The sequence below is a fragment of the Limanda limanda genome, chromosome 14 (assembly GCF_963576545.1).
Source record: "Limanda limanda chromosome 14, fLimLim1.1, whole genome shotgun sequence".
NCBI classification, from domain to species: Eukaryota; Metazoa; Chordata; class Actinopteri; order Pleuronectiformes; family Pleuronectidae; genus Limanda; species Limanda limanda.
This window is the reverse complement of record NC_083649.1, coordinates 6,870,742-6,898,537: the sequence shown is the minus strand read 5'-3', so window position 1 is coordinate 6,898,537 and position 27,796 is coordinate 6,870,742. Positions and strand designations below refer to the sequence as shown.

The following is a 27,796-nucleotide window of genomic DNA, read 5'->3' as shown; positions in this document are numbered from 1 at the left end:
GCCCTTTATATGTAAATACTTTATATTTACATCCGGTGCTGGTCCTCTATATGGAGGCTGCCATGTTTTTTTTACAGTAGACCAAATTGGACAAACTAAACACCTTTTGAGTTTTTATTTCAACTGAAGCTACCACAAATTCTCTTTCATGATTAGAGGTGGAGGTTGAGGTGAAGGGTGTTCAGCTGAAACATGCAACTTCACCACTAGATGTCACTAAATTCTACACACTGAACCTTTAAAGGGTTAATTAAGTTTTGTTCTGGTTAGTTTTTTTGTGCCAGTTAAATCATTTTGTGAGTTTCTTTGAATGGTTTAAAATGAAATGTAACTTAGGAACTAATAGAGGGATGAAATTTGGAATCAGAATCAGCTTTATTGGCTATGTATGGGTACAGATACAAGGAATTCGACTCTGGTTTTTCTCAACGTAGAGAAATAGACAAACACACACACAAACAAAACAAGGACAACAAAGCAGAACAAGGTTAAGCAAACATTTAACTAACATGTTCAAGTATGAATATAAATATATATGCAAAACTATGTATATATGAACATAACAACACAACAACAATGACAATGATTCGTTAAAGAGGGGCAGAAATATTGAAATATGTGGTGTGTTTGCAGTTTAGTCTGGTCGATGAATGAAACAAACGTATACATAAATAAATAAATAAATAAATAAATATTACGGTAACGTCAGGTGGGCGTGCCTTGCGTCGGAATGTACCATTCGGCCCTGGCACACCGGGACGGATTGTGTTGTGACAGCGGCGGAGTCACAACCAACCCGGCGGGGGGACACGGTAAGGAGGCGTCCATCATCTGCAGCTTCCTGTGATTTAAACACAACACGCAAACCTGGTAAAATGCGTGCACGTATCCCTATGTTATAGATGTCCTATGTGTGTAATATACGTGTTCATCCCGGAGTGTAGGGGTTCGTGTTCCCGGACGTGCAGCTTGGTACCGACCGTCACCGAACAAGCTAGCCAGCGTTAGCCTTCCCTGTGATTAACGTAGCTAGCTTAGCTAACACGTCCAGCTAACGTTAAATACACCGCAAGCTGCTTTTCGCTGTGTCACCTTGTGGTTGTCTCACCGGGGTGTCTCGGTCCCTCTCCTGCCGGGGACAGAGCCCGACAGGCGGGTAAGAGGTGAGCGGGAGCCGGGGCGGGGAAGTCGTGACTCTCGGTGCCCAGGATGGATGCTGTTCCCCCGGCCTAAGGAACGTCCATCGCACCGCGGAGCTCCAGATGCTCACCTTGCGATATTCACTTTTTATTAATTATTAATTAAGATTCATTCGTGGTTTGCGTCGCCACTTCCGCAATCGAACTTGATTGCGAAATTTAGCTTTTCTCTCATCCACCGTGTTGGAACTGATTTCCTATTAGCTGCACGATCCCTTATTATTCATTAAAATATATAAAATAAAACCCCAAATATTTAAACTGCAGTAAAAGTGAAAGGACTTTAATTTTGCAACATCTTTGCATCTGATTAAAAATGTGATATCTTGAATATAAAGACAAATAAATACATACTAGGCAATATCAGTAATTATGAATTGCAAACAACAACAATAACATTCATAATCATCGCTATTGTTATTATTAATATGACAATAATAAAGCATTATTCCTATAGCAAAGGTGTAGTGCTTAAAATTGTTGTTTCTTTCAAGTTTTAAGATGTTTTAGCTTCAGATTTCTCAGTTTTTTTGCTCCTGAGTGAAGTTTGTTATTTTAAACAACAAAACCTTTTACAAATCTGATGTCTAACTTTAAAACCAACCACTTAACAAGCTAAAACATCTTAAAACTCCAAAGAAACAACACTTGACCTTTGCTCTAGGAATAAGGCTTTATTATTGTCTTCTCAATAATAAGAGTGATGATTATGACTGTTATTGTTGTTGTTTGAAATTCATAATTACTGATATTGCCTAGTATGAATTTATTTGGCTTTATATTCAAGATATCACATTTTTAATCAGATGCAAAGATGTTGCACAAATAAAGTCCTTTCCCCTGCACATCACCCTTACTGCATTTTACTCCATTTATATTTAACATTTGTCATATTTCTATAGATGAAAATATTACTGCAATGATTATTGTTATGGTTGTATCGCCCAGCCCCATGATTACTCTATAAACACCCTATAATCACAGCTTTGGTCTCCTCCTCCTCCTGTCACAGGTGTTGTGTCTGATCTGCTGTCGTTTCTCTTTTTTTTGGTCTCCAGGTCATAACTTTCTGAATCAATAATGGCGTTCAGCAAGGGATATCGCATTTACCACAAGCTGGACCCGCCCCCCTACAGCGTCCTAGTGGAAACCAGGACCAGGGAAGAATGTCTCATGTTTGAATCGGGAGCCGTTGCTGTTCTGTGTAAGGCATCTTGTCTGATTGTCCTGTGTGATAAGATGTACCTCTGGTAGTTTGTGAGTTCTAGATGTGCGTTTGTGTTATGATTAGGTCCCAGGTTTCATATAGCTTTTTCTAATAATGTGTCTCCTTTGTTTACCTTTTAGCGGCTGCAGAGAAAGAGGCCATTAAAAGTTCTTACAGCAAGATAGTTGACGCTTATGGAATCCTGGGCGTCCTCCGCCTGAACTTGGGTAAGCTGCAGAATCGTCTTCTCTATGTTTTCATTCTTGTTGCCTCAGAAACGTCCTGTGTCTGGTCATGGATTTGACCCTTAGGTTCATGTATGACTGGGAAGGCTTGTCACTGGTTACTCATAAGCTGCTTCCTTCTGTCCTCCACGTGACCTTGAAGTCTCTTGTTATCACAACATTGAAAAAGCTGTGGAAAAGATTAAAGCTCATAGATGGCTGAGATTTGACTGGCCGGGGATTTTGTGGAAATCACTATTGTTTCTTTGTCTTTTAGGGTTTGATTTGTATTTTGTATTATTTGTAATTACCATGTATTAGTGGTATAACTGATGCTCCACCTTCCCTCTGCAGGGGACTCCATGCTCCACAGTCTGGTGGTGGTGACAGGATGCAGCTCTGTGGGGAAGGTGCAGGACTCTGAGGTTTTCAGGGTCACACAGACAGACTTTATATCACTGAAGAATGATCCAGGAGACGAGGACCGGATCGCTGAGGTGCGGAAGGTCCTGAACTCAGGACACTTCTACTTTGCTTGGTCTGCCAGTGGAGTCAGTATGGACCTGAGTCTCAACGCACGTCGCAGGATCCTAGAAGATTCTACAGACAACCGCTTCTTCTGGTAAGCACGTGAAGTTATTTAATGTTTCAGAGTAACTGTATTTCTGAGAAGACCAGGCAATAATTTGACTTGTAAAATACCAAAAGATGTAGATGTGAACTAAATACACGTTCTGCAAATTGCCCAGTCTTCCATTTGTGGTGAGTTCTTGTGAAAGTGTGACGTGGGGGCTGTGGGATTTGCAGCTAAGGTGTGAAAATGAACAGTTCACACTGAATTTGTTTATGTGTTTCCCTGCTGATTTCTTCTCTTTATGAATCAAAAAGGAACCAGTCTCTTCACCTGCACCTGAAACATTACGGAGTGAACTGTGAGGACTGGCTGCTGAGGCTGATGTGCGGGGGGGTGGAGATCAGGACCATCTATGCAGGTCACAAACAGGCCAAGGCGTGCATCTTCTCCCGCCTCAGCTCAGAGCGAGCCGGCACACGATTCAATGTCCGGGGAACAAACGACGATGGACAGGTCGCCAACTTCGTGGAGACTGAACAGGTGAATAAGACCTTGTACAGTTTTATCGAGGGTCTCTGGTGGTAATAAATCTCTTCACTGCAGCAGGGCCAATAGGTTTAGTAGATTATAGTCGGTGTTTTCTTTGTTCATCCAGTGCCATTCAGAGCAGGAGACAGTGACACACACACACTGAGCAGCTTCAGGCAGTTTAATGTTTACATAATGTATCGTGTACATTTGTTCATCCAGGCCCATGACCTTGGTTGATGCACTCTATTTAAATACTGGTTATCTATTGACTGGTCAGGAGCAAATGTGGTGGATGTCTTGTGGGGAAACAGCTCTAATGACGTGCACCATCACTGTAAATACATTGTGTTTAGCCGTTATAATTATAGGTGCATTGTCAACGATAGCACTGACAGGATAATAATAATAAACCTGCAACTTATGGTCAGTCAGTATTTTATTTTAGCCTAAGACGTGTTTATGTGGCTGTGAAAGCTCACAATTCTAGTCTTTGTGGAAAATGACTAATAATTCACTCACATTTTCCCTTTTCGAAGTTCCCTGTTTGAGCAAAGTAACAGGAAGCTGCAGGTTGGGCGCAGTTACTGGAAGTACTACGATCACAGCTCAGTTTATGATAGTACAAATCAAAAAAATTACAGTTTCAATAACTACCACAGATTCAGTGTCAATACTCAATAGAAAATTAACATTATAAGCTTGGCAACTGTGGAAGCTGTTGCAGGGTTTTTGTGTTGGATTGCATTGTGTTGTCAGGTGCTCTGTTGAATTTGGTCAACCTCTGTTGTGATGTTTTTTCTTCTCATAGAGAAATTCACATGTATCCACTTCACTGTGGTTTTTAGTTTATTGTCACTTTCTTTTGTCTTCGGTTAGGTGGTTAGTTGTCTTTCTTTCAAGATTCATATATTTTTATTACAAGCTATGTGTTTTTTTTGTATCCCGACTGTTCAAATTAGTGATTTCTTTTCTAAAGTAAAGATGTTTTGTCACGTTGTACATAAACCTGACCCCTCTTCTCCTTTCTCTATCGCAGGTTATTTTCCTGGATGATAGAGTGTCCTCCTTCATACAGATCCGTGGGTCCATTCCTCTTTTCTGGGAACAGCCAGGAATCCAGGTAATGAAAACAAAATCTGTTCCACCTAGCCAGCCTTGGATTCTGAGGTTTTGATATATCAAGAAAATCATGAAAGGCTTTAATGTCATATGGCTGAGACTCACTCTGTGTGCATAGTGTAAGTGTAAACACTGAACTCTGATGAAACCTGTGGAATTCCCTCAAACAAGGATAACAAAAAACAATCATTTATAATTGCTAAGCCAGTGTAATTACACTATGTTAACACATTTTGTCCATGCTGTGTTCAGAAAAAGTCCATTAAGGGTGTTTTGTTGCATCTGAATGAGAATCGGAACCTTAGTGGACCGGATGAAAACCCCCACCTGGTATAACCCTCTTTATTTGCTCTGTGTGGTGCTGGCGCTTCTTTACTGCGGATGGGTGTTGCTCTGTGCAATGCCAAAGAACAGGAATGAAAACTAAAGCTTGCCCATTGTGGATTTTTATTCAGGTCCCATACGTAGTTCCTTTCCAGAAAATACCAATTTAGAGCTTTACAGTAAGAACTAGGATCATCCATTATACTAGACACACCATCACTGGGATTCTCCTTCTCCTGTCCTGACATTGCACAGACTGGTGGATTAGAGCAGACGTGGGTTAAGGTTAATCATAGATATAGTGGTTGGTAAAGGGCATGTTTCTGTTTTCCTCAGCTCCCAAACTTCTTTGGTCAGGTGAGAGCCTGGTCTGAAAACATCCCCAAACCACTTCCCTTCACTGAGGCTATTAATGTTCCTCTGACAACTGGATAGGTGTAAACGAATAATTAGGATGGATGGAGTTGTTCTGTCATGTAGAGGAACAAGCCAAGGTCATATTAGTAACCTATTCAGTCCGCAAAGGTTTTGTTCAAACAAAGGGTAGCTGGTTTGGCGGTTGTTTTCAGACCAAACTGTAGTCCTGCTTTTACAACACTGTTGTAGCTCTTATCCCCCTCTACCGACTGCGGCTTGTAGGCTTACCTTCTCCTCGCCGCTCTCTCCAATTCATTCCCTGAGCTGGATAGTTTCAGATAGCTTGGATAGTTTTATCCAGAAGAGTCATCGATCTTTAAGCAGTTAGTGTAGATTGCAAATACGTATGAATTAGTCTCTGAATCTTAACTGTAGTGCAGTATTTTAAAACCCTGCAAGGAATGATGTAAATCGATAAGGTGGTAGGATTGCCCACACTTAGTCAGTTGTTAGAGCCCTGGTTGATGAATAAAATCAAATTATTTTTATGGTTGTTTTGGAGAAAATAAAACATCTGTGGAATATTTTATTGGTTGGAAATGATAACTTCAGGCATTAGTCAGTCATTTACAGATTCAAGGACAAACCTTCGAATACATGGTTAATAAATACTAATATTATAGATCAATCAAAGTAAGATGGGGGGAAATATGTTGAGCTTGGGGTGTTTTTTTGGTCTGAGGTGTACAGCTGTAACCTGAGTCCTTTCCGATGCCATCTCTGGAAGTTATTAAATATGCAACGACATGCATGACAGCAGAGATGGGAAGGAGTGACAAAATGGCAGAAGCATGGAGCTAATTGTTAAGCCCTGCCAAACATGGGCTTCGCCAGAATAGGCACAAACGTTGAAGCAGATGAATATGAAGCAAGGGAAATATAAGGGCAAAAATAACCAAAGACAGAAACCAGAGATTTTAAAAAGGAAAGTCCTGTCGGAGAAAAAGCCGACTGAACCAAAATAGGGCAGGAGGGCTGTGGATTTCTTTTAGCTGGTAATAGGATGACAGGAAGAAAGGGTGATTTAAAATGATGGAGAAGATAAATCCAAGAAGAGGGGGTTGTCCACAAGCAGAGATGGGTGTGGAGGAAAGGTTGTGACTTTTTGGAAGATCTTCAGATGTCTTGAGCAGAAGCATTCCTCTCTGACATTTCATCAACCCAGGGGTTAATAGCAGCTTTATGGCTCAACCTCTCACATGATACTGGTTCAACCAACGTGCAGGTTGCAGCTAAACTACAAAACAACCAGACCGGCAAAACATTTAAAAATTAATAAGCACAAATGCATACCCTAACAGTGATATAAATGCACCCTAAAAGCAAGTTTTCATATTACATAATAGAATTATTGTCTAAAATCTAACGCATGTTGAGACGACAATAATGTTGCAACCTGACGTCTGTTCAGTTTTTGTTTCGGCCTAATATTTCAACCCCCTGATGATATCTAGGTTTACATATTTATTAAAATTCATGTTTCAATGTCCAAGTGTTTGCAGGGTTTATTGAAGCTCGATGCATCAAGGAGAAAAGTGATGAGCAATAAACAAGATAACAAATGTAATGTCGCCCACAATCTGAAGGTTGCCTAAGGTGGGACGCATTTAAACCCACATAGACTCAAATGGGAATAGACTGTAGGTCATGTTATACTTTATCGAATCAACTGCATATATGTTTTACCTTTTTATAGGGTTTTAATACCTACATTTTACTTCAGATTACTCATGTTGTGTTCCACATGTAACCAAGTGACTATTAGACTCTGAGACACTGTTTACTCCTCGGCTGGTTGGTCACTGCATCTTATCTTCTGAAGTCTTTGTTGAGCAGATGCAGGTCAGTGCCATTGAGGGAGGGGCACAGAGACCTGCTATCAAACGGGTCCCTGTGTTAAATCAGTAAAGACCATAGTTGTGACAAGTTAAGTCCGTTAAGTTGAGTGTGGCCTGTGTGGAGAGGTGGTCGAGTACAACAAGACCTAATAAGGAAAAATACCTAAAGAAGTAGAAATCCCTTCACGGAGTAGGGAACAAGTAAGGACCTGCAGTGTGGAATGAGCTGGTTTCCTTTGGGCTTGTGTCCTGCTCAGTCTGTCAAGGTGCAGTCATGTGGTGTTTGTCCAAATTTAGCCAGTATACGATCAAAATAAGAGAATATGTAGAAGAATAAAACCTTGAAAATTCGAACAAAGGTGTTGGAGAGGTATTGGAGAGATAACCAACAATATTCCTCTGCTGCTCGGTGTCTTAATGTGTACGGACACATCTTCCCATGCCGCCCCTGTGTCGCTGTTTCCCTTCTCCACACTTTCATACTTTATTTTGGACTCAATGGTCTCATTTCCGCTGTTAAACCGTTGTTTAAAACTTCAACCTCTATCCCAAATGCATTCTTCAACAACAGGTTTTCTGGCCATCTGCAAAAAGTATTTTTTACATCTTCTGATCTGTGACAAAGGAGGACTTTGTGACTTGTCTCTTTTTTGTCTTCTGTGACTGTCCCTTCTCTGCAGGTTGGCTCTCATCGTGTCAAACTCTCAAGGGGATTTGAGGCTAATGCACCAGCGTTCGAAAGGTAATTAAAACGTTCTGTGTCATATGTGGACACAAGCGTGTGTGTGTCTGTGTGTGTCCAGCTGCTTTATCTGGCCTCCAACTGAGCACCACTCCTTAGAAGAGCATAGCAGACACCCTAATACTATGTTTGCTGCAGCCACTGCCCTAATTACAGCAGTGAAAAGCTCTCCAGACTCCTGAATGAGACAATGTTAATTGAAGTCTTGTCCTCAGAGACAGGTTTATTGCAGGGAACGGACAGGAAACATTGGGAGCCCTTGATTAGCTGTCGACCTGAGTAAATTCTCATTTATGTTTATTGCAGAAAGTTCCTTTTATAAAAGTTCTGGCCCACCTCTCGTGAAAGTCAAATTATTATTACAAAGCATCTAATTAAAGGTTTGTGAGTTCTTTCAGAATCACTTTTTATCTGATTTATTGAAAGAACATCTTGTCTGGCCACCAATACAAATAATTGGAAGAAGCCCCATGAGGATTCTACTTTTACCTTAAACATTACATTTGAGGATGAATCCCTTTATCTTATCACAAATTTGCCCTTTCCCTGTCTACAGACCAGAGACTGTATATCTACAGACACAATACAGACGCAGGGTCAGCAGCAGAGAGTAATTAGTTTGATGGACTGCCACTGGGGCTTAAACCCTCCACAGGGAAGATGATAACCCTAATCACTGGGCCACACCCTGATAGCGCCCTGCTTATCACCTGTCTGTAGCCGCTCTTATCAGCCTCACAGTAACCACACTGTCTGTGGCTGTCTAGCTTTGAAGAGACAGTTGGTGGTTGTTTGATAACAAGACATCTTGGACTATAGAGGACGGTCTCTGCAGGGCTGAGCTCACTTTCTTTATTATGTCCAGACAAGTCAGACTGTATCAAATCAATAATTTCTTCACACTTGGAATGATGCTCCTAACCAGTTATACCAGATTGATTGGCACTATTTTCTTTTACGTACCCTTGCTTTGCACTATGCCACTTTGAGTTCTATCAGACCTTCAGCTTTACAAAACAAGTAAACCTGCGTCACTGCATCTTAAGCTGTTGTTGATGACTCAGACGTCTTGTGTGTTCAGTATTTTTAAGCTTAAAAAGGAAAAGAACATGTATTGGGTAACCACTGACTAGCCTGTGCTTATTATGGGATTGTGTATGTTTTCCAGACACTTCACTGCACTGCGGAGGTTGTACGGTAAGCAGGTGATCCTCAACCTGCTGGGGAGTAAGGAAGGAGAACACATGCTCAGTAAAGCGTTCCAGGTGAGAGGAGCCATTCTCTGACATGCACAGCTTCATCTAATTGCCTCCAACATGACCGAATCCGTCCACAACACAATGTGTGTCAGGAGGACAGACGCTCTTTGTAAACCCACACACTTGCAACACGCAGGAATTCGTTTGAGTAGGTGGACACTACTGCCCCAGACAGAATGTTGCTCTTCTTCTACTGAGGGATTCCCTGGATCTAACGTATCAAACCCTATAAAATATTTTATTTTTTAACTCCCTAGGGATCAGTTAGCCCAAAAACATGAACTCCAGTCAGGTCACGTTTTCCTCTGTGGTCGTGAAGTTGTCACAAAACACTTGCTGTTGAGATTCAAAGCCCCACTATGTTGGGTAATACTGAAGAGCAGGTTTACTACTTAGTCACACATGTTGTCTCTTGTATAAGACACGGATAAAGATCTAGTGTAGCACTCAAGTTTCATTGTTATTGTATTGTACAAATTACAATTAAAGTAAAAGCATTGGTCCTGGTTGGTGTATAAAAGTTATAAATAACACATTACACATATTATATAATGCAATTAAAATGACCTGAGACAAATGAGTACAATTAATAAATATAATATAGACAGCAGATTTCACAGTCCACAGTAGTTATGGCTGCACAGTTCATAATGATTACGTCACAGATAACAGAAAGTTATGACAGTGTAAAGTAAATGTCAAATCGATCTGGTTCAATTTACCAGGAAGCGTTCCAGATGTCAACAGCAGTTCATCTTAAAACATGACCTGCATCTTCAAAGATGATTATCAAATATTTCCTTCAAATTCAAGTCACTGGTTGTTATAACAGTGAATGAAAGTACATGTTGTAGAGGCAATGCATCTTTCACACACAACATGTTTGTGTAACATTATTTGCATTGAGTTTGAATTTGTTTATTTGACTAAGTCCTCTTCCCGTCTTTCTTCTCCAGAGTCATCTAAAGGCGTCGGAACATGCGGCAGCAGTGAAGATGGTGAACTTTGACTACCACCAAAATGTGAAGGGAGGCAAAGCAGACAAACTTCACAGCGTCCTGAAACCCCAGGTCAACAAGTTTGTAGATGAGTGCGGGTTCTTCTATTACTCCGGAGAGTCCGGCATCACAAGGTGAGAAAGAAATACAAACATGTTATATGAAGTGTTCAGGGTTTTGGGTTATTCTTCATTTCAACGTGACTTTGTAGGAATCAGGGTGGGACCCTCAGGACCAACTGCCTGGACTGCCTGGACAGAACTAACAGTGTACAAGCCTATTTCGCCCTCGAGGTAGGAGTCTGAACACTAAGCTGTAGTGTTGTTATAACATATCGCATTTTCATTTCTCCACTCAAAGTACATTGTCTTTTGTGAGGATGTTTTCCCGTCTAACTCTCTGCTCCTCACAACCGCAGATGCTGCCGAAGCAGCTGGAGGAAATGAGCCTGACGGAGAAACCCCAGCTGGTGGCCCGGTTCCAGGAGGTTTTCAGGACCATGTGGTCGGTTAATGGAGATTCCGTCAGTAAGATCTATGCAGGCACCGGGGCTCTGGACGGGAAGGCCAAGGTACTACTTTCAATTCCAATGACTCATAATAAGAACACTTTAGGCAGCATGTAGTGCACAGCAGGTTGTCTGGCTGCACTTGATGTAGGATTTCTATGAATTTGGAATGATGGAAGGAACTTAATCAGCCGTCAGTTAAGCTCACATCTAACAGCCTAATGAATGAAGCTTTTAAAGGGAAGACATTAAAAGCCACAACCAGAAATAAGGCTGAAGCCCTGTACAGTATTTTAAACAGTTCTTCACTTTGATAGGCACTTAAATCCTATCTAGTTGTGCATTGTGCATGCAGTGACAGGATCCTGCATGAATGTGCAGTTGATCCTCTGTGAGCAGCAGTGAGTGCTTTTCGTTTCTTAACTCTTGTGTGCTGTCTCTTTCTGCCGTCCTCTGGACATCGCACCTGTCTGGTAAGTTAACCAGTGCGTTGATGTCGTATTTGAGTTGTGGGTCTATATCTGGTGCATTATTGATTGCAGTGTCTGTGGGTCAAATGATGATGGGATGGGACAGTTGGAACCTCTATTCGTATATAAATATACGACTAAAAACCTGATTCTATTTCCCTTGAAATTTATTTCTCTTTTTTTAACTGGGGAACTCTTAAGTGCTCCTTGGAGGCTTCTGTGATTTACATTTCATTCATCATTTTTCTCACTGTGGTATCATTTGCTTGAACTGGCCACATCTGCTGTCCTGATTGGTTGAAACTGGAGGGATCATCTCAAATTATTGCCATGTGGAATTGACTCAAATTGTGTCGCACAACTCAATCTCTGGCAGTTTTGATCCATCGTGGTCGGTTCACGAGTACAAATGACTTGAATCTCTTTGAGGTTTTTTCTCATTCACTTCAACTGTAATTAGAACAACTATATCTTAATTATTGTGTGTGTGTGTCTGTGTGTGTTTTGTAGACTGGGAAGCTGAAAGACGGAGCTCGCTCTGTGACGAGGACCATCCAGAACAACTTCTTCGACAGTTCTAAGCAAGAGGCGATCGACATCCTGAGACTGGGCTCCACACTCAACAGTGATTTGGCGGATAAAGCTCGGGCCTTGCTCACCACTTCCAGTCTTTACGGTAATTATTTACTACAAGTGGAGAATAACGCATTATTTATAGGATTCAACAGATATTTGGCCAAAATCTACTTAGAAATAGTATAATATTACAAATGGGTTTTTGTAGCTTTTACATATTGTAATAACAACGAATATAATTTCCTTTTGGCTCCATGAGGGAAGAAGAATTTTTTGGAATATGTTGATGCGTGTCTGTAACCCTGTAAGCCACAAGCTGCTCTGTGAAACAGGAGGGTTTGTCTGTGGCACGTCAAGTGGGACGTGTAATCTCCATGTGCCAGCCCTCTGTCCCAGTTAGATTACTGCTGACCCACTGCTCTGCTGGCTCTATCTGTTCAAGCGCTGGTTTAACCCGCCCTTCTCTCCTCTCTCTCCCTCCTGCTCTTGCGCACAATCTTAGTCACTGAGCCCGTCTTACAATCAGGTATAGTAACTGAAAGACTGCCCCCAGTGGATGGATGTTTTCATCCTCTTGTCACGCACTGTATTTGTCCTTCCATCTGTGTTTCCCTACTCATTATTGTTTATTCATTCATCAGTGGACGTTGGTAGTGGTTTAACACTCTGTCTTTTGTATTTTATCAGACTCCTACAACAGTGAAAGAGGTTTACATTTCTTGTTGGGAAAATTTAGAGAGTGAAATAAACCATTACCAATGTTGATTATTTGATTTTTATCTGTATGTCGGTAAAGTAAAGATAAAATGTTGATAACAAAATGTATATTCCTCCTCCTGTGCCCCATTTCCGACCATTGTTTTGGACTTCCTTTCTTGTGTTTGGTCACTCTCCCATTGGTTTTGATTTGATGTTTTCCCATGTTTGTAGTTTCCTTGTGTGCCACCCTTCCGACAGACCCACAAACACTCCACCACTTCACACTCTAATCACACTCTCCTCCCATCTGCAGCCTCCCCAAGGGTATTGCTGGGAATGTGTCAGAACTACCATAAATACACAATGCCCAAGCAGATCCGGGTGTGTGTCGGCACCTGGAATGTGAACGGGGGTAAACAGTTTCGCAGCATTGCTTTCCGCAACCAGACGCTCAACGACTGGCTGCTCGATGCTCCAAAGAAGGCGGGGCATCCTGAGTTCCAGGGTACGTTGGTTATAACTGCGTTTACTGTGGACAGGATGTGACATGAGGCAACTATAATGTGTTCATTTAAAGACACAGGGATGAATCTTCAGTTTGACTAGGAAATATAAAGTTTATCTGTAGCATATGTTGTACTTATTAAATCCATTATAGAGTAGAATATTGCAGAAAAGCCATCGGTATCAGCACGTTTGATTGCTGATATGTGCCAAATTTTAAAATCTTGTTTCACAGAATAAACAATCCAAAAAACAATTGCATTTATGTTTGCATTTTATATAAATTGAATTTAGTTTATTTTCTTAATGTGTATTTTTTGTCTTTACAGACAGCAAAGCCAACCCCATAGATATATTTGCCATCGGTTTTGAGGAAATGGTTGAACTGAATGCCGGCAACATCGTCAGTGCCAGGTATGTGTCCGAGATATCAGCTGGAAATAACCCAGACGAGATAAGGAAATAGCTGAGATGTTTCTCCTTTCGGTTACATAAAGTATATCAAGTCCTTTTTCTATGCTCCAGCATCGTATAACTATATAAACATATATTGCAGTAAGTAAAAACCCTGATGTCCATGGATGTGCAGACTCAGTAGTGGTACTGTGTAGGTCTGATCAGACAAGACTAATCCAGATGTAAAATCTTGAAATTTAAAATGTTGATAATTACAGTTACTGTATTTTTTCTAGTATTATACTATTTCTACACCATAACACATGTTTCTGTTCTTGTCTCAGCACCACGAACCAGAAGCTGTGGGCCGCTGAGCTCCAAAAAAACCTCTCACGTGACCACAAATATGTTCTGCTGGCTTCAGAGCAGCTGGTGGGAGTGTGTCTGTTTGTTTTCATCCGCCCACAGCATGCGCCCTTCATCAGGTATGACCTCTACACGTTGTCTCGAGAAGGGCGTAGAATTGTACTGTTATCACAGGTGTTTTAATACATGTGGTCTGTGTTCCAGGGATGTGGCCATAGACACTGTAAAAACTGGAATGGGCGGAGCCACAGGCAATAAAGGTGGTGTTGCCATCCGCCTCCTGTTCCACACCACCAGCATCTGCTTCGTCTGCTCCCACTTCGCTGCTGGCCAATCACAGGTCAAGGAGAGGAATGACGACTACAATGAGATCACGCGCAGACTCAGCTTCCCCATGGTAATAATAATATGAACTCATCCATCAGCTACATCATCCAGGTTTTATAATGTGGAGGCCACAGTCTCAAGGTCATACTGTCATTGTATTGATTGCCTGGAACTGATGTCATATTTGCAGACGTGAACTGTTCCAGTGTAGACAGAGGGGTGAAAGTCAAAGAGCCAGAATTAGTTTTATACAATCCACCATCTTCCCCCTGAAAGAGAGCGTTTGGTGTGTTAATGTGGAGTAAACATCGTGATAATCTTTAAAAAAGCAACTGTTCATTCTCCTTTTTGCTGAACTGCATCTGTCTTGTCTCCCCCAGGGTCGACTGCTTTACTCGCACGATTACGTGTTCTGGTGTGGAGACTTTAACTATCGCATCAGCCTGCCCAACGAGGAAGTAAAGGAACTCATCAAACAGCAGAACATGGAGGCCTTGACAGCTGGAGACCAGTTGTTGGATCAGAAGAATGCTGGTTTGGTACGAACCAAAGAATACATGCATATTTACATGCACTACTGACTGTTTATGAAGTATCAACAGAAAACATGTGATTTACTGTGATTTGAGATCTGTGAAAAATATGTTTTTATTGACAGCAGTTAAAGGATTTATGTTTTTACGTCTTAAAAAAAGCACAGTAGAAAAACACACATTTACACTGAGGCTGATAATAAAATGCTCTTTTCTCCCGCAGGTTTTCCGAGGTTTTATCGAGGGAAAGTTAGATTTTGCTCCCACCTATAAGTATGACCTCTTCTCAGAAGATTATGACACTAGTGAGAAGTGCCGCACCCCAGCCTGGACTGACCGTATACTCTGGAAGAGGAGGAAGTGGAACTTTGACAAAACAGGTGAGAAACAGAGCCACTGTCGTACAAACCTAAATGATCTCACAACACTGGCGTAAATGATCCTGCCTTCTTTGGTTCATCAGTCAAAACTAAACACCACAGCACTAAAACTTCAGAATACTTAATATGTGAATGTACTTCTTGCACTGCCTGTAGCTGACGAGATGAATATAGTTGATGCAGCTGCTACGTCTGGGGAGAATGAGGAGGATCCAGACAACCCTTGGTACCCCGGCACTCTGAAGTACTATGGCAGGGCTGAGCTCAAGACCTCAGACCACAGGTAACAACAGGATATTTATTTTTAGAGCTGACCAAGTTGTTTCATTTCTCTTTATGTCACATCTGTGTCAAGTGAAAGCTAATCTGAGCTAAAGCAAAGGTAACCACTTCCCTTCTGTGTGGTCTGGTTTCAGGCCTGTGGTGGCGATAATGGACGTGGACATCCTGGAGGTGGACCCAGATGCTCGGCACCAGGTTTACAAAGATGTCATTGCCATGCAGGGGCCTCCAGACGGAACCATCCTGGTGTCGCTCTGCACCTCCGGCCCCGACGACTACTTTGACGATGCCCTCATAGACGAGCTGCTGGACAAGTTTTCTCAGTTTGGAGAGGTCATCCTCATCAGGTGAGCCTGACTTCCTGACGCAGAGAGACGTATTTGACCATCATTATTTGGTCGGACTACATTGATGGTGTCCTTGTTTGTGCAGGTTTGTTGAGGAGAAGATGTGGGTGACGTTCCTGGAAGGTTACTCTGCTCTCGCTGCTCTTTCTCTCTGTGCTTCCACTGTAAGTCGTCACAAATGAATTTAAAATAATTCAAAGCTTTAAGATAGATAGATAGATAGATAGATAGATAGATAGATAGATAGATAGATAGATAGATAGATAGATAGATAGATAGATAGATAGATAGATAGATAGATAGATAGATAGATAGATAGATAGATAGATAGATAGATAGATAGATAGATAGATAGATAGATAGATAGATAGATAGATAGATAGATAGATAGATAGATAGATAGATAGATAACTTTATTCATACCCGAAGGGAAAGGAAGTCGTCATAGCAGCCGGTATATTTGAATACAATAAAATACAATACAATAGAATAAAATAAAAAATATTGAGGTAGAAAGAATAAAAAACAGAAACACAAGATAAATAGGTAGATAAGGTGCAGTGGCAAGATGATGGTAATAGTACTGATGATATGATGGTAATGTTATTGTTAGACAGTATATAAAAATAGTACAGTATATATAATATACAATATAACATAATATATATTATATATGATAGTAATTCTACCAATATAATAGCAGTATATAGTAATAATGGCAGCAACAGTATATATAATAGTAATATAATAATTATAATTATAACATGTACACATGTATAAATATGTGTATATAAGCTTATATACAAAGACTATACAGAGAGTATGATATAATATATGATATATAGTAGAGGTATAAATATAAGTATTTGACTATACAATAGATAATATAATATACTATGAGTGTAAGAATATGTAGACAGAGTGTGCAAAAGACAATATTATTGTATAAAATGATATATAATATCAATATGGTTTATATGAACACATATCACATATGATGTGAAGTAAGTGTATATGGAGCGGAGTGTTGTACAGGGTACAACACCAGGATTTAAAGATGCTCCTCTGAGTCTTCACATACAAAATATTGAATATGTACCCATTTCTATGTTTTTGTGAAACACTGTTTTGTAAGTTGTATGGCAAAGTAATTCTCTTTGCTTCCACCTCTTGGTTAGGTCCTTGGCAAAGTGATTGACATCCACCTGAAGAGTCCAGGCTGGATCAAGAGTCTGGAGGAGGAGATGAGCGTGGACAGGATCTGTGGAAGTATCCCCACCTCAGCCAGCTCCACTCTGCTGGCTGAGGACACGGACATGGGCGACGATGATTACGATATGGAGGGTGAGCAGCCGCTTGTAGTCCCAACCCCATATCATCAGAAATGTATACCGTGTATTCCTGTTTATGTTTATTAATTCCTGCCCTCTCGCCTCCTGCCTGCACCAGGTGATGTGGATGAGGAGGTGGAGGAGATCCTTCCCCAGCACCTGCAGCCTGGAGCCGGCGTCGGCCCCGGGTCATCACCTCTGCCGTCCCCCCGCAGCAGCCCCTGCTCCTCCCCGACCCAGGGAGAACCCTCCACCCCCAGCAGACCCAGTCGTTCACAGCAACCCTCCCGACCATCGCAAGGTGAATAAACACCTGAAATCAGAGTGTAGACCAATCATATGTCCGGGTTGTGGTCTTGAATATAAACTGTAATTTTGCTCTGTTTGTGATGCATGGAAGCTGATTTAAGTCCATCATCAGTGAGGAGAGGAAGTTCAGGTAATTTCACGTGTGTCTAGAGTTAGAAGTGGTGTGTTCACTAGAGCGGTTTTAAACTGTGTGCCGTGTTAGATTTATCTTTCCTTAAATCACAACTGTGCATGAGGGTGAAACCGAAGGATGACACGGTGTGAAGACATGCACTTTTCTTTCTTTTTACTTTAATGGCATTAAGTCATGCACTTTTCCAGAGAAGTTGGAATGTAGTGGAAACAGTATAAAGGTTCTTTTGTGTATTGCGTTAATGTGGAAGTTCTCAAATGAGGCAATCGCACACATGTCTGGTTGTTCTCAGGTGAACCGCTCCCTTTTCATGTGTAAACCTGCTTCTCTCTCCATTGTTTTTTAATTCCAGGGCCTCCTGTGGACTTCCAGCCGGGTGCCCCCACATCTCTCTGCCTGGAGCCCAAGCGTGCCCCCCCCCCTCGTCCTAACGCACCTCCGGCCAGACCAGCACCCCCCCAGCGTCCACCTCCACCTTCAGGTAAATCATCACCCTCGACCCCTGTGTATACAGTTTATTAAAACCTAGTTTTCTCCTCCAATGCTAATCAGAGCATCTTAATAACACCCTTCATGTGAAATGGGGGTATTTACATTCTCACCTCTGTCCCACTGCTTCCACTCATTCCTGAAGGAGGCATGAGTCCTCTTCCAGTTAGGAGGGACTCTGGAGGTAAAGTCACTGCTGTAGAACTTTGTGATTATGTGCATTCAAAGTAGTGGCTGCTGTTTTTCCATCTGCTGCTGCACACACATAAGCACATTGCATTAGTGCGGATTCAGCAAGCTGTCATTTTAGACTGAGCACCTCTTGTGTGTTGTGGGATTTCTGATTGGATGAAACACCCGATCTGTGTGTGCAGACTCTATATCCTACATGTAGAGCTACATATCCTGTAGGTGTCCCCTGAGTTTGTGGAACCTGACCTTGCACATACGTATGACTGCTGACAGCTTGTTGGAGTATTTAAGACCTCGCTGCTTTTTTGCATCTCGGCTGCATCCTCATAGAAATAGTTCCTTTACAACGATTGAATAATATTTTAACACGCAGGCAGGAAAATGTATTTATTCACTGAAATATCAAAATGACGTGACCCTCTCCTGCATCTGAATGTTTGTACACGCTGCTGCGCCGCCCTCGGGTTCCGCCTCAGCCTTTCAACTGGGTGAGTGTTAGATTAAGTTTGTTCATGAGGTTTTGGAGTTTATGGTTCAGTTCGGAATGCTGCTCAGCTTGTGCATCAACTAATGAGTCATCTTTATATCTGATTTAGGTGTTGGAAGTTGTAGATAAAATGTAGCTGGCCTTGTAGTGATATTAACGTCTTTAGTGAAATACCTTCTGTGGTGTATATGTGAGTTCTGTTAACTGTCCCTGACCCAGAGAGTGTTGCCCTTATGTATCTGACAGTAGCTGGTAGTTGAAGTGTTTAAATGAAGATCTGTTGGTTTGTTTTTTTGAATACCTTTTCCCCTCTTTGACTTCAAGACTGTGGCGAGTGTCCCAGCCCTCTGCTCATTAGGAGAGGCAGTGAAGGTAACCGGCTCGCTGGTGTTTGGTTTTTAAATGTCACCTGATCCCTGTAGACTTACACCAAGTGACCAATGTTAGTAATACTGTTTAAATATTGATGGCTCACCGCTGACCAGTTGTGCATCCTTGTGGGCAACCTTAGTTGTGTGTGTGTGTGTGTGTGAGAGAGAGATGTGCTTAGTAGCCTGTTGAAAAACTAGATTATTTAAATGCAGAATAAATTGGGAAGAGGTTAAAGGACCAGGGGGAACAAATTTACTTTCACAATTACTGTGCCACTGCAGGAAATTCAAATTTTGTTCCCAGGAGACCAAATTTAATTTCCAGTGGTGATTATAAGACCCTAACAAACAGGTGTCAGGTGCATTTTACCATTACAATCATTTGTATTTTGGTCAGAAAGCAAATCTCAGGACAGATGTGCAATAAAGTCCCTCAGGAAGTAAATATTGAGATTCACAGCATCTCAGACTTCACCGCTTTGCTGCTTTATTTCCACCATCTGCTGTTGCTAGTGCTTCTTGTAAAGTGTTGTCGTGGGGGAACGCCTGCACCCCCACTCTGTGTATGACAGTAATGTGGTTTGGTTTCCTTTGTGCTGCAAAGGACCAAAAAGCCCGGCTCTCCCTCGGCCCTCTGCAGGTGAGTTCCTCAGAGCCGGACGCAGCCTCACTTAGCACCAACGTAACCACAAGGGGCAAAAGGGTTGTTACTCCATTATTTGTCCCATGAAAGCCGGTCTTTGTTCAGGGGATGTGGGGTCTGTGATGACCCTGTGTTGTGTGTTCATGCCCCTGACACAAAATGAGCCTGTCTCAGGTTGGAGGATAAGGTTTGGTTGCGTAGCCTTTTGGGGACTTGGCCCGTCATCACCTGACCCATTTGCATGGAGTGTGTGTGTTTAGCTAAAACCCTTTGTCCCAGTAAAGGGTGTGTGTGTGTGTGTGTGTGTGTGTGTGTGTGTGTGACTGTGTGGTTACCAGGGTTGACTTACGTTAGGTGGCTGTTCGGTGAAGTGTGACACAGAATGAAGACATCCAAGCGGCGTGAGAACGTGTTCACAGGCTCCAGGAGGAGTTCAGTGAGAGAACAGCAGAAGAGGAGTCGTGTGGTAGCAGTTGGCTCAGAGAACAAGGGCTGCCTCTCTCCCAGAGCTTCTGCAGCTCAGGAATGACCTGAGTCATCATTAGTAATGAAGTCAGGCAAAAGGAATTTGGTCTGTACTAGGTTGGGGCCGTGGTTTTCAGTGGACTCCAGGTGTTTTTTGGGGTATTTTTCAGTCTCCAGGATCTCCCATCTGTCTGAGCGCGCCTGCTTTTCCTCAAGCCTCTCTCTGGGACTTGATAAATACTTAAGAGAGGGAGTTCTGTTTCTAATGTCGCTGGTTTTCTGTCTTAACTCTTTCAGCTCGAGGAGCAGCAGGAGCTCCTGCACCTGGAGGTTTCCCCAGACCGGTGAGATTACAAATTGCTCCTGTTAGAAAAGGATTGTGACTATTCTCGCCCTGATTCCTGCCCAACTTCTAAATGTCTTTCTATTTATTATTCCCTTCTTCCTCTTCCAGAATATCCCTCCTCGAGCCGGGGTGATCAGTATTCCCCCCCAGTCTCGCCCACCACAACCTTCTCACCCAGGAGCACCGAGACCGATACCTGAAATGCATCCAGGGGCCCCCCGACCCATCCCGGACACCCACCCTGGAGCCCCCCGACCTGCGCCCGGGGCCCTGGAGAAACCCACTGACCTGCCTCTGGGTATTATACAAGATGATCCCTGTGAGAATGTTAATTCATGTGGTGCAGGGAATGTAAACTCTTGCTCTGCTCCCTCCCTCAGGCCCTCCACTCTCAGGACCACCTCCTGCCGTGAGACCCCAGGCTCCATCACAGATGACGCCCCAGTCTCCAGCCCCCCCAGTTCAGGCCCAGCTCCCCCCACGGATCCAGCCCACCCTTCAAGCTCCGCTCCTGCCGCAGCAGGCTGCACATCCCAAAGGAGGATTTCCTCCTGCTGCTGCTGCCGCCCCCCCAGCCGGACCTCCGCAGGGTCTATCCTCTCCCAAACCCCCCCCACGCTCCCGCTCCTCTCACGGACTGCCGCCTGAGGACGCCAAGCCTGAGACGGCCCCAGCTGCACAGGTGAGTGACAACTTCCGTTTCATTCAACGATTAAGAAAGTCAAGCTCCACAGATTCCTGTTCAATTTCTGCTCCTTTACATTGTGCATTACGGTAACTGCAGCAGGTGGGTTGTGAGTGTTGAGCTTCTTTTCTGCCTCGTCATGATCTGAGCGAGCTTGTGTGTCATTCTTCCTGCTTTTGTCTCTCTGATACGTTTGTCTCTCTCTCACAAGCCGGAGAAGCCCTCAGGGTGACAGGTACTTGATATTACACCCCCCCCCCTTCCGTCTCATCCTCCATAGCACAACAGTCTCCGCTCTGATGTTAATACACCCAGTAACCTCCTCCTCCTCCTCCTCCTCCTCCTCCTCCTCCTTCTCTCTCATTCTCGTGTTTTGAATATCATTCGTTTTGTTTGCGTCTCGCACGTTATTTTAACCTGGATGTTTTTTAGTCTTCAGCGTTGTTTTGTGTCAGGACCACGGAATGGGGCATTATTTGTTTTTTGTCGGTCGACATTTCAAACCATAAATGACATGAAGGTGGAAAAAAAAAAGAAAACAGATGAAAATGTGACGTCTGTTGTCGGCCATGTTTCCCTCACTCGTCCTTTCATATCTGCTCGCTGAGGTTCATGTGAGCAAATATGCAACGGCCTCATGATTTGATTTGACATTTTTGTTTAATTTGTATTATTTCACTCATTTGTATTAGAGTTAGTGTTTGTATGTGCACTGTGATATATACACCAGTTGTTAGTGAGGTTAACACAACACAAGTTTAGATTTGTTTTGTATTTTTTTTTTGTAGATTAAAGGCACCCTGCGGAGTTTTGGATCAGTGACGATGTGGATCAATGTTTTAAAGATCACGTCCTCGTTGTTTTTAGTCAAATCAAAGTACACACAACTAAAAAATACCCTTGATAAACAGCTGCACACATCCAATGAGTTGCAAGCCAGACCTTCTTGTCCATTTGTCCATTGTGGTGAAAATATTTTTTATGTATAAATTGGTATCGAAAATTTTTTACCCCCCTGTATTGGTATCGGCCTCCAAAAATCTATCTCTAATGAGAAAAAGCTCCTCAGGGTTTCTTTAATCTCAGCTATAAACAATATTCATTATAGATATAGATCAATTAGATTAGATTCTCCAATAATCTTTTACAGTGTATTCATAATGGTATTTTCTCTTTCTCCTGTCTAGACCAATGGACTGAACGGACTCCAAAACGAAGCACAATGGAAGCCTGACCCCTTCGTCGCCCTCCTCTCCTCCTCTTCCTCGTTCTCCTCCTCCTCCTGGCACACGACCCAGTCCCTGACCAGAGGCTCCTCCCTGCGAGCCCCCCCCTCTGTCCCTCCATCCACATCCTCCTCCAGCACTCTCCCCTCATCCTTCTCCCTGCAGCCCTCCGCTCTGTCAGACCTGCAAGCGCTGGATTCATCCTCCTCTTCCTCCCTCTCCACCCCGTCGCCGCTGGCCTCCACCTTGCTCCCGCCTCCTCCGGTCCCGTCTCGCAGTCGCTCGCAGGAGACGCTGCGTGCCTCCCCCAACCCCTTCCCCACCGAGTCGCTTCCTGCCCGACCCAACAGCACCAATCCCTTCACTGGTCCGCTCTCGCAGCACCACCGCTCGCTCACCCCGGACTTCAGCGTCCAGCGTCCCCCCCCGGGATCGAACCCTCAGAGAACCATACCCGCTCTCTCTCAGCCACTCGTTCCTTCCTTCGCCTCCCAGCTCCAGAGGACAATGTCCCTCTTTACACCTTCATCCTTGCTCACTCCTGCCCCGGCTCCTCTGGCTCCCTTCACCTCCGACTCATCCCCTGCTCCTGCCTTGCCTCTGGCACCGCCCTCCTCCATCCCACCGACCATTGCACCTCGCGTCCAGCTTCCTCCACCGGGGGGGAAACCAACCAAGCAGTGGGTCACCTTCGACGATGACTTGGATTTCCCAACCACGGAAAAAACACCACAAATCCCGGTCGTCCCTTTCAATTCCCTCCCGCCCCAAACTCAGACTCCTCGCTCCGTGTTCGACTCGGAGCCCGACTGGTTGTCCACGCCCCCTTCGGCGTTCCCCACCCTCCCCCCTCCTCTCTCTGCCAGAACTGCAACTGCTAACCCCAAACTCCCAGAGGGTCCCAGTGACAGCGGCTTCTTCTCCGGGGAGTCGACAGAAAGATAGGATCACCCTTAATATGTAGAGGGAATATCCTGATATGTATAGACCAATGACAAAATGTGTATATGTTTGTGTGTATGTACAAAAGAGACAGTATTTAAGTAGTACAGACCATTCCCCTTCTCAAACCCAGGAAAGGATTTATATCTCGAGCAGAATAAGGAGACGCGCGTTCCAACCTTACCGCACAGATATTAGCTTGTTCCCTGATATTTACGCTTATTTTAATATAAATCGTTCCGATGTTTATTTTTTATCCATGGCAGCAGACGTGCCTGTGTCTACAGTATACAGTTAAACAAAGTATATCTATTCGCACAAATCATTTGTGTAAGCACCCGTGCAATATCAAGACACGTCTCTGGCTGTGAAGCACCCCCCCCTCCACCTGCGAGGGTCAATGTTGCCTCCATATTAACGAACACGCCGCGGTTTACATCCCTCGTTTCTGACTGATCTGTGCATCCGAGGAGATGATCATCTTCTACTTTCTCAATTTTGTCCTGTAGATTTGCAGTTAGATACACAGATATACTTGTAAGTGTGTTTTTTTTGAGGGGGAGCCAGGTTAAAAGTCACATTGTGTGCTAGCTTTTTTCATGAATGTACTTTTATGTTGCACTGGGTTCGGTCACTGCCTCCTCGCTGACGCCACAGCGGCGGCGTGACTCGGCGTCAAAGTGAAACTGCTCGTCCACCTGATGGCAACACACATTCTCTCTCTACTCAGTCATCACTCTGTCTATAGGCCGCTCTGCTTAGCTGAATATATTTTGTAGCTCTATATCAAACACCTATACATAGTGGTTATGTATATATTAACGTTTTCAATATGGAAACCCTTGGCTAATTGTGCGTGTGTGTTTTTTGTGATAACCGTATCAGTGGTTTGCACAATGTACCTGATATGCACTGATCTGCTGAACGTGCAACAAGACGACAACGACAAAGACGACAACCTGAACCGACGAGAGGGATTTCTTCCTCATTCCCACTTCCTCCTTGATTTATCCAAAGCATCAAACCGTGCTGGTGTAGATTCAGAGACTGGGGCTCGTGTGTGTGTCTGTGTGTGTGTGTGTGTGTGTGTGTTTGCTTCCTACGAAGATTTGAGTCTGCGAGCGTGACGTGAAACGCGTCGTGCGTAATAATAAGAGGGAACATCCACCAAGCTTTTACTTTCCGAAAAAACATTTACTCTAAATACTCTATTGTTGATACTGTGGTGAGAAGTGACGTGTCGTGTTTGAGGTGCATATCGTCCGTTTCTGTGTTTGCCAGTGTTTCTGTTTGGATGTAAGTGTGTGTACAGGGTTAACCGTGGAACACCGGAGCTTTCCCTCCTCAGAGGTCTTCTCTTATATAAGAACATATTTGCTTACAGGTTCAGAACTTTGCAGCCTCTGTATTCACTCACTCGTGGCTCTAATCGTATTCCTGCTCTCCAGTCTGCTGACAACAAAACACCACTGTATGCGAAACAGCAAACAATCCAAGACAAAGGACTTCATTCCCCTTTCAGAGCAGCCGCCACCTGAGTGAGAATTCCAGCGCTACTGGAAGTTCACTACGTATACAGACTCTTAAAAACTCCACTGTACGGTCGGACCCTGAATGCGTCGCCAGAGAACGTTTTCCAGTCGGGTTGTTTGTTGTGTTGCTCCCGGGTCGCCGTGCGGCACACATTCCAGACGGGAGTGTGATCCCAGTGTTGGGTGTCAAATTCTTCCACATGTGATATCTAGCTGTTTCCCTCTGGTTTGAGAGCCCCGGATTCCTTAATCATTCTTAAGGTGTGCTTGTGTGTGTGTGTGTGTGTGTGTGTTGTGTTGTCGAAGGTGACGTGTCAGTACTTCATTGTTCACCTACTTCACTCGGTTGACAACGACGACAAGCAATAGTTTAGCGAAAAGAGATCCGTGAGAGCCTGGTGCTCCCTAACACGACACACAGCAGCTGATGAAGACCGATCAGATGTGTCTTCCCTTCTCAGATCTACAGTAATGATTTAATTCAAAGCATTTCAATGGTTCATGGAGGATAAAACGTGCGAACCAGGAAAGCACCAGCTGAATAATGCTTATCGCGCTCTATCTAAACACATGATTATGAGTAAAAACCTATATCTGCATTAACAGTAGACGACTAGCCAGTGCTTTTGTGTCACGTCATGTTCCGAGAGGAAATTTTATAGGAAACAATTTGCTCCTTTTTGTGAGGTCGGTGTTCCTTTTTATGGCTATAACCCCCCCCCCTAGTGTATAAGAGTCTGTGTTGTTGAACATATTCTGTGCGTATTCAAGAGAAAACATGACGCTGCGACTCGTGTCAATATCCCGACGTTCCATATTTTAAGTGCACAGCTGATTGCACAATTATGTATGAAGCCGTTTATGTTGTATGTATGCAAAAATAAATGTTCGTTGACCTGAGTTTTGTATTTGTTTTGATTGCAGACGCTTTACTGCACGACATAAATATTACACACTTGTAAACTGATCATGAAAATTAACTTATCTTTATCTTCTATCTGCACTTTGATTTAAATGTAGGGTCTAGATGTTATTTTTCAAAGGTTAAATATCACACAGGGACTCGTTTATATGGACCTTTGCATCAGAACCACTGAATTGATCTGTATCTTGTTATATTAGCTATATTCTTTAAGAAATATATAATTAAGGTTACTAGGCCTCTTCCTATTTCTTTTACAATTCTACCATAAGAACTAGATAATCGTGAAGGATTGTCCGGCTAGTTGCTGATTTTGTCCCTTTTGTGTTTTTGTTGTCAGTGAAAAAATAAACTTTATATTTTATTCAATATAAATTTCATATAAATTTCACCAACTTGATCCTAAAATGAAACAACCCAGCAGTAAAGCTGGTGCACGCGACTCTTGATCTAAAATATATAATTAGATTCTTTTTTTTCCTCCACGAAAGTCTTGCAACCTGCAGTAATTATATCTGATTTAAGATCAAACATTAGTTATTCCATTACACTAAGTTTCACCCTGTTTAGTTAAAGATAAAAAGACACTTTTCATACTTCATTGCATCACTGGTTTATTTTTGATGACTTTTTTTTAATGTATTTTTAGGGCCCGAGTCTCGAGACTTGACATTCACAGTCAGGACTACTGACACCTAAATCATCCCAATAAAAAATAACCTTAACTAACCCTCTGAAATTGAACCAGTTAATTTTAAGTGTGAACCGGCTCAACACTGCAAACAGCTTCTGGACACGAGTCAGCATTGAAAGGCAGAAGTAGTAGTAGACTGGATCATTAACTCCTGTGACAAAATCCTGCATGAGACTGCGGTTAGGACCGCCTTTCTCATTAGCATACGGACACAGCAATGTGGAAATGCATAAATGTGGAAATAAATAAATGTGGAAATATATTTAAGACATTTATTTTTGTATTTATTTCTGTATTTATTTATTTCTGTATTAATTTCTGTATTTATTTATTTATGTATTTATTTATGCATTTATTTATGCATTTATTTATTTATTTATTATTTGTATGATCCTCCATAGTAGTCTGCAGCCAGGTACTCTGGCTCTTTGCTGACACCTTGGGGTCAAACTGTTGGGATGTAAATCTCCGCAATTATTGAAATACACAACGGTCAAATAATGCATCACAATGCAGTTGTATTTCTCTAAATCTATAAACCAACAATGTGACTGGACAAACTATTGACACAACAAGGAAACACGTCTTCATCTTTGATTCCAGAGTTTATGAGGCTCACTTAAACATCATGATAACTCACATTTTACGGCTCAGTCCCAGGAGACGCTCAGTCAGGACTCAGTGTTATAGTGAAGATCTGGATTCATGATCCCACACCGTCCATTATTAACTAAATACATGATCCTAAGTTTGTTATCTACATCAGGGGTTTTCAACCGGGTGTCCGCGGCCGCCTGGTGGTCCGCGTCGACATTGCCGCGTAGTTTGTATGATGGGAATTTTTATTTTCCCCAAAAGAAGGCCCAAAATGGCAGAATTAATAATGAAAATATTAAATAAAACAAAAGAGCGAAAAACAAGTACTTTGTAATAAGAAAAACAAATTGGCATAATAGCCAAAACAATTAATTGCAATAACAATCAACTTTACTATGTTCGCTTGTTGAGAAACAATTTCTCAGGAGAGCTCTAGGACTAACGTCTATCCAGTAGCAGTTCTCCCGACAGAATGAATAGGAACGCTTAAATCGGGCCAAAGCACGCCCCTACAATTGGCAAAAACCAAAATACCACAATAAACATGGGTGTCCCAGGTACGTGAAACCAAGAAGCTTTAACAGCTAATAAATTAAATTCCACATGGCTGGA

At 42.7% G+C, this 27,796-nt stretch overlaps 1 protein-coding gene across 1 annotated transcript; it reads left to right on the top strand.

Moving 5' to 3' along the window:
- The first annotated feature begins 790 nt into the window (after nucleotides 1–790).
- synj1 (synaptojanin 1) lies at nucleotides 791–25,871 on the top strand. Its single transcript, XM_061085643.1, has 28 exons — nucleotides 791–870; nucleotides 2,258–2,403; nucleotides 2,547–2,633; nucleotides 2,985–3,252; nucleotides 3,519–3,744; nucleotides 4,772–4,855; nucleotides 8,114–8,175; nucleotides 9,344–9,440; nucleotides 10,391–10,566; nucleotides 10,644–10,725; nucleotides 10,851–11,003; nucleotides 11,921–12,086; nucleotides 12,999–13,190; nucleotides 13,519–13,603; nucleotides 13,930–14,070; nucleotides 14,156–14,348; nucleotides 14,659–14,817; nucleotides 15,035–15,191; nucleotides 15,348–15,474; nucleotides 15,608–15,820; nucleotides 15,906–15,984; nucleotides 16,999–17,164; nucleotides 17,270–17,452; nucleotides 17,946–18,074; nucleotides 20,538–20,584; nucleotides 20,695–20,884; nucleotides 20,967–21,268; nucleotides 22,459–25,871. Exons 2-28 carry the CDS (start codon nucleotides 2,280–2,282, stop codon nucleotides 23,440–23,442), a joined length of 4,872 nt encoding a protein of 1,623 aa, XP_060941626.1. The 5' UTR covers nucleotides 791–870; nucleotides 2,258–2,279; the 3' UTR covers nucleotides 23,443–25,871.
- Nucleotides 25,872–27,796: the final 1,925 nt, after the last annotated feature.

Coding starts and splice junctions, on each gene's coding strand:
- synj1 (XM_061085643.1), top strand. CDS start 2,280: ATGGCGTTCAGCAAGGGATATCGCATTTACCACAAGCTGGACCCGCCC. Junction 11,004..11,920: donor CTCTGGACGGGAAGGCCAAG/GTACTACTTTCA, acceptor TGTGTTTTGTAG/ACTGGGAAGCTGAAAGACGG. Junction 13,191..13,518: donor GGGGCATCCTGAGTTCCAGG/GTACGTTGGTTA, acceptor TTGTCTTTACAG/ACAGCAAAGCCAACCCCATA.